At 23.8% G+C, this 11,908-nt stretch overlaps 1 protein-coding gene across 4 annotated transcripts in view; it reads right to left on the bottom strand.

Annotated features, from left to right (window-relative positions):
- Positions 1-8,619: 8,619 nt before the first annotated feature.
- Positions 8,620-11,908, bottom strand: part of rho-5 (rhomboid-5) — a 552,643-nt gene continuing 549,354 nt past the window's right edge. For 2 of the 4 annotated variants that reach the window (XM_075375248.1, XM_075375249.1), the window contains exon 21: positions 8,620-9,030. In XM_075375248.1, coding sequence (XP_075231363.1) covers positions 8,863-9,030 — 168 coding nt within the window. In that variant the 3' untranslated portion in view covers positions 8,620-8,862. The remainder of the gene's footprint in view (positions 9,031-11,908) is intronic. The other 2 variants (XM_075375250.1, XM_075375251.1) reach the window with 2 other exon arrangements.

Genomic DNA, 11,908 nt, shown 5'->3' with positions numbered 1-11,908 from the left:
TTCATAAAAAATTGATAGACAACAAAAGGCAAAATGCCTCCATTCACAATCAATGAGCTATTTCAAAATAAGAATAATTTAAAAAAAAAATAGGTTATTGTAATATTTTTAATATGGATCAAGTGCAATAATTTAGAAATATATTTGTATTATTTCTTACTAATTTGCAATACTATTTTCTACTGTTTTTTACTTCCTTGCATGAAGTAAAGGAAGTATTGTGATTTGGAAAAATTTCGGTTTTCAGATTTCAACGGAAATATCCATTTTGATCATCCCTGAATCCATTTTGACTAGTTTTAGCATGACATCTGTATGTACGTATGTATGTGCATTTTATGTACTTTTAAAAATGTGTATATGTGATTTAATAGGCGTACAAGGAAGTCATGTGGTATCTACATCAGATTTTTTCTTCTACTTTATATGTAATTATTTTAACATTTTTATGCAAATTTTTTAATTTTAAAAATTAGTTTGACATTTGATTAAATATTTCTAAAGAATACCACAACTCATCCACTGCTCTGTATCTGCATCACAAATAATCAATACACTAAATACCTAATTTCTCAAATGGTCATAGATGAATGATCATTCTGGAGGTTCTTTTCATATAACAAAAATATCTTTATTGATTATTAAGCTTTAAAGTGAAATATTTTCCCCCACAATTCAACCACTCAACTGGTAAGCTTACAGGAACATTTTGGTAACATCTATATGTATAAAAAAAAATGCTTCTATCAAATTTAAGAGTTTAGTTCTTAGGGTTACAAAGGCATTGCGATGAGACTGATTTACATTGATTTACATTAATAACATATTACCTCTGTAGTCAAGTTTGATAACTGAATTTTTGTTTCAATAGGCACATAAAACTGGGTTAATACAATCATTATATTAGGATTGATTTAAGAAAAAAAGGTGAATGTAACGTAATAAGAGAACTAAAAAAAAATTAAATACTAAAATCGTAAGTTACAATGGATATATTTCAGTAATAAGGCTTTGGTCTTTCCATAGATAATATAAATAAATAGTCCTTTTTTTTAATAATACATTTTCTTTCAATTAATTTGTTTTTATGAAAAGACAGTCAAAACAGTTATAATTCTTTGTCTTTAAGTACTTTTTTTTATAAATGACAAAGCTATTTTTTTATTTTGTTTTCTTTTTTATTAAATATTTATACTGTGTATACAATAGGCCAATGCAATAACTGATGTGCTGCAGAATCAATATGTATGTTAAATTCATTTATACTTATGATACTTTTCTTGACGATTATTTCATAAAAACAGAGTTGTCATGATGTGGTTGGCAACACTGATATTTAAAAAAATAATTTAACACTGATATTTAATAGATTTCTTCAAAAATAAATGTAAAAAAATAATAGCCTATTTATGTTCATAGATGAGGCCAAAAGTTAAGGTAGTATGTATAAAAATGCTTTTAAGTTTTTTTTTATTTATATACAAAATACATACCAATAATATTTATATTATGTATATAAATATAAAAATTGTGTATCATAATGGATTAGAAGAGTAAATAAACAATTTTAAAATGTATTCAGCATAAATTTAAACATTTTATACTATTTGACAAAATATACTACTTTTTTTAATTAAGAATAAAAATAGTTATTCATATAATTATGTTTAGTCAGTGCCTAAAAGCACAAGATTTTGTTTCAATTTTATCACTATCAGATTTTTTATATGGTGGACATTCAAACTACCAAAGATTTACTTCCAGATTACTTATCATCTGATAAAATATATTCCATTTAAATACGTCCATCCACTTTAAAATTTTTTAAATTTATTTGTATTGTGAGGTAAGAAACAATAAAAAAAATAATTTTTTACAAAACATAAACTTTTGACCTATCATCCTAAATGTCAATAAAAATATACTAACTAAAATCCTTAAAACTAGTTAGAAAAGTAAACAAAACAAAAATAAAAAAATCCATAACAAAATTTTCTTTTTAAACTAAAATGAATTATCTACATTTTTGTTTTTACAATACACATATTTTAATTAATATTGTAATTCTGTAAATAAACAAAAGAAGTATTTGAAAATAGCAAGATGATGTATAAAACTATATAAATACGGTATACTATTAAATAATATAAATCTGTTGCCAGCATTTAAAAATTATTATTAATAAAAGTAATGTTATTTACATATATATATATATATATTATATAAAATCCAACACCAGATGCACATCGACCAGCACAATAATATCAATCAACCACCAATCAAAATATAAACAACTACTCAATCATAAGAAAAATATATTTAAATTATTAAAAACTGCAGAACCTTATTAATTTTAGTTTTGGAGTCAAATTATAGTGTTGGAGCAAATATAATTTATAATATAAATTAGGAAAAAGAAATTTATTATTCTAGCATACCAAATGTAGGATATCACCGCTAATATTTGTGGATAATGAAGGTTTATTTTCATTATAAATTTAGAATTTTGGCTACCACTGGAATAAATACAATTAATTACTTATCTTTATATATTCCAGTATCAAAGTATGTTTGCCAATGTAAAATGATTATTTTTTATTGATTATTATTTACTGGAAAAAAAGCATTATTCATTAATATTCTTTTCAAATTGATATGATCTGAAATGATTTTGGTAATCCCCATTTTTCAAAAGCCCATAATTTTTTTATTGCTTTTGTAATATATATGTGTGTGTGTGTGTGTGTGTTTGTATAAGATATACAAGCTCTAATTCAACATCTTAACTAATTACAAGAAATTAATTAGATGAAGGTTTCACAAATGATAACTAATTTTTTTTAATGCCTTTTTATTTAGCCAGAAAATGATAAAAATGGAAAGTCATTCTCAAGCAGTAAAATATAGAAAAGTTGGAGATATACAGGCAGTATCAGTGTTACAATTGCCAACATTACCAGGAAGAATCTTGTTGCTATAACTTGGCTATTAAAACGGTATTTCTAAAAATCTGTAATTAAACCTCATCTATAGATCAAGATTAATAGTTAACACTTGAAAATGAAATTTAAATAAGAACGTTAACTAAAACTAATTTGAAAATGATGATATTAACCATTAAATGACAGTTATTCTTATGAAATGAGGCTTACTTGTTTTATTAAAACAGAAATTTTTTTATGCAGCTTGTATGAATGAACATTTTTAACTTGCAGACTTTAAAGTCTGCAAGTATTGGAATTGTAGGCAGCAATTGTAGCAATTCTACTTTCTCTACTTTAAAGATACTGTTTAGACCTAGTGAACAAATAAGAAAGATTCACAAGAGAGCATTAGCAGTAATAAGCAAAATTATCTGTTGCTAAACTCATTTTAGTGACTGGAAACTGCCAATTTTTCTTATTTATTCATAAGTAAATAAATAAAATAAAAGGTACAGTAAATAGAAAAGAATAATATTTTCATGTATATTTTCTTTTGAAAAGAAAGAGAAATTTGTTCAACATAATAACGGCTAATTTGAATTAGCAAATATGTAAGAGGATTATGTTAAAAATGTAATTAATAGAAAGAAAGTAGGTTAAAATAAATGATAATGAAATAAAAACAAAAGTCGTGAAATTATAAGCTCTGCAGTTTTTTTAAAAAAATTCTGTATACTGACTGATGTGGCTTTCCAAAAAATATAAAACTGGAAAAAAATTCAAAATATTAGCTAACACATATTATCAAGATGTGAATAAAACCTTTTTTTATCATAATCCAGTATAATACTCATATAAAGATTTTTGAACAATCAAACTAATCATAAAAAAACAATTATAAAATAAAAAAACAGTCACACATTAATCATTATTATACATATTATTAATATTAATTAATAATAATTATAATAAAGTAATAATTAATTAATTATTGATATATCAAAATATTATTTAACAATCAATACAATACTAATAAAAAGAACACATTCGACATCCAATCAAATCATTTGTTTTGTTGTTCGATTTATTGATCAATCTCAAATTCAAAACGATTGACTATTGATAGATAATTTACAACACTGCACAACCACTTGGTTATTATTATTATTATTATTTATTTATAAATAATTACATTGTATTTATTTATATAATAAAAGACAAGAAAGTTTTTTAAATTTCTTCTTCCTTCATTTATTCAAAAATCACATATTTCATCATTATTCATATATCAAACAGACAAATAAACAAATGAACAAACAGCACAAGTCCAAGCTGCGATGATTAATTAACTTTATATTTTTGTATTTATAGATTACTTGTTTGTATGATGCTCCTACGTACATACATTTTTATGCATGTTTTATAAATATATATATATAAATATATATATATATATATGTATATATGTATAAATGAAAATACCAAAAATTATGTATATTTTATACATACATATATATATATATATATTTGTATGCATATTAAATAAGACATTAATTTATTTATTAAGTACATGAGTACATAATATTATGTTATTTATATATTTACAATCCCGATGAAGAATAAAAATGAAAACAGTCTCCAGTATTTCATTATGTATGTATACATATTCTAGAAAAACATGCTGACATTTATATATATATAATGCCAACATGCAATCTGTTATTCAACACATAATCTTGTTTAGATAAACAACACACAATAGTATCTTTTTTTTCAATTCATGACATATTATATACTCTATACAACCAACTCACCTTACATAGTAAAACCAAGCATCCAGTTCATATTAAGTGCAAGTAAACAACTTTGAATTGCTGGAATGGTTGTCATTTTTACTTTTTTTTCAGTTTAATTGATGTTTTTATAAAATTAATCATGTCAATTGCAAGTTTTCAATTTTATTATTTTTTTGATGAAAGACTTTGAATAGAATTTTATTATTATTATTATATATGTCACACCTGAGTCATATTTATAATTTTAATTATAAAAAAAACACACATTTAATAAAACAACAAAGATTATGTAACTAATAATAGTAATAATAACAATAAAAAATATTGTTAATTTAATTTAAAAATGGCAGAAAAATTTGTGTTTTTATGATTATGTCAGAGCATGTTTTAACATGTAAATGATTTTAGATCATGAGAAATCTCTCAAGATGGTAAATTTCTTTATAACAGAAATGGTCCCAAAGTAGTACTATAGGAAATAATTTTATATGAAGTAAGGATAAACTCCATCAGCTGAAATTTTTTTTGTGAATTGGTATCTAATGGTAAAGGATCATAGAGTTCATGTTGCTTAAACACCACATAGATGGTATACAGTTGAAGATTGATTTATACAAAATTAATGTAAAATTTTGTAGTCAAAAAAGAAATTTACCAAATTTTACTTCTATGCATTGATATGAAACTGTAGAAAAGACTTATACATAAAATTACAGTTTCAACTGTCTTAAACAAAGTAGTTTACTCGATGTGATTTGGATAAAAAAAGTAAAAAAAATAATGGCCATGTCAGAAATTATAAAAATGAAAACTACAAAAATGTGTGAACTTCCTACAGCACCAGTTCTATAAAAACAACATTTATTTATATGTGAGGTAGAAGTTAATGCAGAAAAAATCTGAAAAATCCAAGTGCATCCAGCATGTCTTGCAATTCTTGAATGTCAGATTTTTGTAAGAAATATGAATAAATGTTCAATAATACAAGTACTGAAGCAATAAACTCCTTTATATTCTATCATTTTTACTGAATTTTTAATATGAAAAAAGGTCAATTCATTTATTTCAAGTTAAAACAAGCTTGACTAAATATAGTATGTGCTTCTAATGTGAAAAACAAATAATTTACAATACAACACATAGTAAACATCATTGTAACATACTATTGTACTTTTAATATTCATTAAATCAAAATTTCTCCCCCTATATTTTTATCTCACTTAATGTCTCAATAAATGTAATTTATAACAATAATAATCATAATACTGTAATAATAATGAAACTAATAATAATAATTTTATGTGCTACCATTAAGTTAACAAAATATCAGTAGCTAAATAATCATTTATATAATAAAAATAATCTAATTATATTTTACTTAAATTTTAAAAACTAAAAAAAAGTAAACAAGATTTAAAAAAGAAGAAATATAGTTCAAAATGAATGACATTAGATGGTTTCTTAATATTATGTTTGTAATTACATAATATCTTAACATGAATGATGATATAATATTACAATGATGTCATGTATTATGTAATAATATAAATGTTACATAATTTTTTTCTTATTATACAGTATATAACGTAATAAAATTGTCCTCCATATTTTAATTTATAATATTATTATGTAATATGAATAATATATTGACTAATTTTAAAAATTAAATTCTCACTGATGGTAGTAAATATATATATTTATTTTATTTATTATTTATATATTTATATATATATATATATATTATACATCTAAAACATATATGTATATAACAACATCTGCTGAAATAATATTACGTAATTACCAATCTCACCACATATTATTCTTTACAAATGATAAAATGATTACAAAATTAAAAGAAGATAAAAAAAGTTGCAGACATAAAGAAAAATCATAAAATGAAAATTAATATATTTTTATCAGAACTGCAAAAGTATCAGCCATTCCTTGTGTTACTATACAGAAATTAATTCATCATCCATCAATGCACAATTTAACATTATTATTTCATGATGATAATAAAACTTATTATGCTTTAATCCATTACATTTATTATGCTTATTTTTGATTTCTTTTTTTTAAACTTCTTAATTTAAAAACCAATCAATCACCTTACAAATCAATGAATAATAACCAGTTTTTCATCATAAAATTGATTATACTAATATTTAATTATTATATTGAAATATTATTTTGTTAGGACGTTAATGTGCTTAAATTTTTTTTTAGATCTTTCATAATTTTAATTTAATTTTTAGAAGTAAATTATAGACTTAATAATTTTTGAATATTAATCTCCTGAAAAAAAACTTTTTATGCTCAAAAGGCTACAATAATTCTAGAGAACCTTTATCTAAATATTTTCAAATTTACTATTGACAAATAATTTTTTTTATAATGACTAAATTCATATACAGAATACAAATTTAGAAAATTAGAAAAAAAATTATTAATAGTAATAAAAAATGAAAGAAAAACTATATCAGAAAAGAAAAAACTCAAAGAAAGGGTTAAATTTTGAATATATTTTACAGATATGGGATACGAACTGTTATATACCTGACTGATACAGTTTTATATGTACTACCTGAATAAATATGGAACATACATAATAATCAAAGATTAAGAATAAATTACTGTTTACTTACAATTACAACAATAAACTTAATAAAAATTATTAATAACATAATATAAAACATATAACAATATAATAAAAATATTACTTATGATAATAATAATAATAATAATAATAATAATAATAATAATAATAATAATAAAAAATAACAATAAACTAATAAATATGGATTACATTAGAGAAATATAATACAAATTGACAGTATTAAAATATTAAGAAGGAAACATTGTAATAATCATAGAAATTAAGTACTACAACCTTAATGATACATTATAATAAAACTAAATACTAAATAACTTTCCTTGTATTTAAAAGAAACCCATCATACTAAATAATAATCACAGCTTTTTTAAATCAATTAATTATAATAATAACAATAAATTTGTTACAACTTGGAATTTATTGTAATTAATATAAAAAAGGACTGCACAGTGGATCCAAACTTAGGTTGTCAATATTTGATCATCTCTTCATCTTTTCTAATTGTTTATGAAAAATAGAATCATCCTTTTCTACATAAACTATGTTGCAATTACAGGCAATTCCTAATTTAATTTTTACATTGATATAGAATTTTAGAGAAAATCAGTTCTGTTATTCATTTTTTATAAATTTATTTATTTTTTTAATTTTAATTATCATTATTTTTTTTTAGGAAAGAGTATTATTTTTCCATTTTATCAGATAATTATACAATAAGTAATAAGTAATTAATGAATAAAATGCGATTTACTGATTAAAAAATATATGTCAACTTGAAATCTTTACCAACCAAAGCAGAAACAAACTAATCTAAAATGATCATTTATACGTATTTTTATATTATCACTTTTACTGCTTCATAACAATTTATATCAGGTTACAATGAGATTATTTTGAAGATAATGGACTGAATTTGTGAAAAATATAAAATCATAGCCACGAAACAAATCTTAAATCAGCTTGTTTAGAACAGAGTGTTAGCCGGCCAGCCAATAAATAATTGGGAAATATTGTAAAAAATTAAGTATTATTTAATAATATTAATCTTCTAAATCAAGATTGTTACTATTGGCAGCTAAATTGAGATCTTAATTTCTTCTTTGTAAAAAGCCAACTACATTGTTAACTTTTATTAAAAAATCATCTTCAGAACTATAATATTATTTCATAATTAAAATAAAAAAGTGTAAAATTTAAATGGAAAACTAAAAACAAAATTTAAATGTTAATCTTGTCTCTTAGAAACTAAGAAATATGATATTTTCGTATAAGTTTATGAACTTGTAAAAGTGTTTGTTATTATTATAGAAATAACAAGTTGTAACGTCTGTAACATATCCAATTAACATAATTATAATAATAATGATCTTGGTAACAAAAATACAAATTCAGCAATCTTAAATTTTACATATTTCCAGCAGCAAAATGACTTCTTATGATGAGATCGTAATGTCGTAATAATAGTTGTAATAATAAAAGTAGTGATGATGACGCACGGTCTGCGATGAAACCGTCGCCTCCCCATTCGTCATACGACAGAATCGTCACGTTTAAAATTGATATTTTGAGTTGCGCAGAGGTCACGTGCCAATGGAAGACACGTTAAATAAGAACAAAATGTACAATCGTACACTGGGATAATGTAAAATAATAGAACCAGCAACAGAAACAGGAAGACAGATGACATTAGGCAAACCTATAAAATATAATTAGCATTAAACATAATTCATAAGTAGAAATAATAAACTAAAGACAATAAAAAATTAGTCACCTTCAAATTATGGATGTACAGTGAATACTTTTACCCTTGATTAGTATTTAAATGGGAGGAAATAATATTTCGTTAGTCTATATAGTCTGATTCTCTCTTACAAAATGACAAACTTAGCAATAGATATGAACCAATATAATATGTTTAATGTGAACCAACCAATAATTTTTAATAATAAAAACATTAATTACATTTTTGGTGATGTTTAATGTTTAATATTTTCACAGAACAAAAAACATAAATAAAATTCCATAAAAACTACGATTAATTTAATTATACCAAAATACTTTCTTTTTATTTTTGGATAATATATAAAAAAAAAAAGAGCTGACAACACAGTTGTATGACTTTCCTACAACTGTGGGTTGTTTCTGATGCACAGTTTACACACACAAAACTTAATTTAAAATATTTATAATTTTATTTAAATATAATATTTCTTCGTTTATTTAATTCAATGATTCTAACTAAAGCACATGTGCATATCGTATTTAATTCGTGCAGGTGAGGCAGTACTAGCGGCAATGGTCGACACTAACTAAACTAATGTAATTTTACAACTTACGTAGAACAATTTTGCTAGTACGATTGGCAAACTGGTGTAGCCATGAGGCTTAATGTACCAGATACTGAGTCAATTGGGCAATCGAGTTCGAGACCCAGCCAAACTGAGTTACTTTTTATATTAAAAAGTATACATTTAAATTTTATATTTAAATACTTTAAATATTATTCATTTACTTAATTCTTTCGCTTTCTTGTAATGTCATAACATAGTAGATGACTACAACAGAATTTTTTGGGGTGGGGGTGCGATTTTGCAAAACCTTTTTTGTAAATATTGTTATTTTTTAATTGTTAACAAATATGTCTAAGAAAAATATGACCTTAATTAGGCGAAATCTGAAAATACTGGAAGATGACCTTGCTCTACTGTCTCACTTCCTTGATCTTTTACGTTGAAAATTTAATGGCATCATTGCCCCATACATAGAGGTCTGATTTAGTTTGGTCAAAATTGGTCCATCAGTTCTAGAGATATAAGGTGTAGATGCCAACATCAAACACATACATGTACATACGAACATTAACATCTGGAAAATTTTCATCCAGTTTTTTTGGTTCTTTAGGTGTCTGCTATAGAGCTAGCTAGATGGGAAACTAGAAATTAAAAATTTCCATCATTTTGCATGAGCAAAAAATACGTATTATATTACAAAAGTCTAATTTTTCTGGTTATCAACAGCTACATCATTTTCTACTAATTTTCATAAATAATTTTCTCACATTTAAAAAAGAATTTAACGTAAAAAAAAAGAAATGAATTTTGAAAGAATGGAAATAAAAAGTAAAGTACATCAAAGAAATGCTTAATAAAGAATCCTAACCAGAAAACTGCTTAAATTCTATTTTAGACATATGAAGGCGATTTAAAAAAAATATATATTTATGTAAGTGTTAATAAAACACACATATAATATTTTTGTTAAAAAAACATCATTCAGAACAGTCTGGCTAATTAGAATGTTTGGGAATAAAAATAAACTGGTGTGAACACATGTATTAAGAATGAAGTAATCTGTTAAGTCAAGCCTTGCAACTTTAAATTACGACATCACAGTTACTAAAGTTCAATTGTAACATTTGTCACATTATCATGGTTAATGTCTTCACACAATTGCAGGAGTAACAAAAATTATAATTTTAAAATTATCAGCTTGAGTCAACAATGTTCAAAATATTAATTTTGTAATATTAAATTTATATAAATTTTTAATTGTGAAATTAGTTTTTATTGTAGAATCTCTTGAGGAATTATCATGTAAATGGTAATACAAACATATAGACCGATACAGAAGGCTTTTATAATGTACTCACTTTTTTTAGAATACAGAAATTTAAATGGTTTATTTATTATATTTGTTCTTTAGGAGGTCTGGGGCTTTACTCAATAAATATTTCAACCATTAAGCACGTATGCACAATAAATAAGAAACAGCCTCCCCCATAGGACTGTATTGAGGATTACATTGACAGTATCTAAATATGCAAATGTATTAACTGTATGTATAATAAACACGTACACAAATAACTTTATTATATATCTATAATACATACACTACACAGATTTATCATTAAAAAATGTTGGGTTTAAGACATGGATTAAATAAAAACAAAAATACTTACAGATATATTCTATTTGCCAAATTCTCCATCAAATAATTTTGTTATTTAATCAAAGAATTTCAATATTTAGCAAACGTCCAATAGATTTTCAGTTTTTGTCAATGTATGTGTAATATATTTGTCTGCTATGGCTGTAATTGCTTCCTTAATTAATCCGATTAAGTCATTCAGGTTACGTAATTTTTATGAGTAAACAATGTTTTTAACTTATCACTATAAGATAAAATTACTAGGGTTTAGGTTCAAACTTCTTGGAGCCCAAGGATAAGGCCTGCTATCCATTTATTTATAAATTTTTCACTGAGTGCCTGATTAATGAAGGTATAGAAGTTGGGGAGTACCATCTTGTGGAAAGTAAATTTGATGTACATTTTTAATTCATGTGGTTGAGGAAAGCATTACTCATTTAATATATCAGGAAAATTATTTAAATTAATAGTACAGGATAAGCAACATGAGACCAAACTCATAATGAAACTGCTACCCAACACTATTTATTAAAGACTCTCACACAACTAGCGCGACTAGTGGATGTATATGTTACTGCTGATTGTTGCTGCCATTTGTCAGGTGGTTACTTGTCAGTGCAGTATACGTTTTCTTGCAATGCAGTATT

The sequence above is a fragment of the Lycorma delicatula genome, chromosome 9, assembly GCF_047948215.1.
Source record: "Lycorma delicatula isolate Av1 chromosome 9, ASM4794821v1, whole genome shotgun sequence".
NCBI lineage: Eukaryota > Metazoa > Arthropoda > Insecta > Hemiptera > Fulgoridae > Lycorma > Lycorma delicatula.
This window is presented reverse-complemented; position numbering and strand designations above follow the sequence as displayed.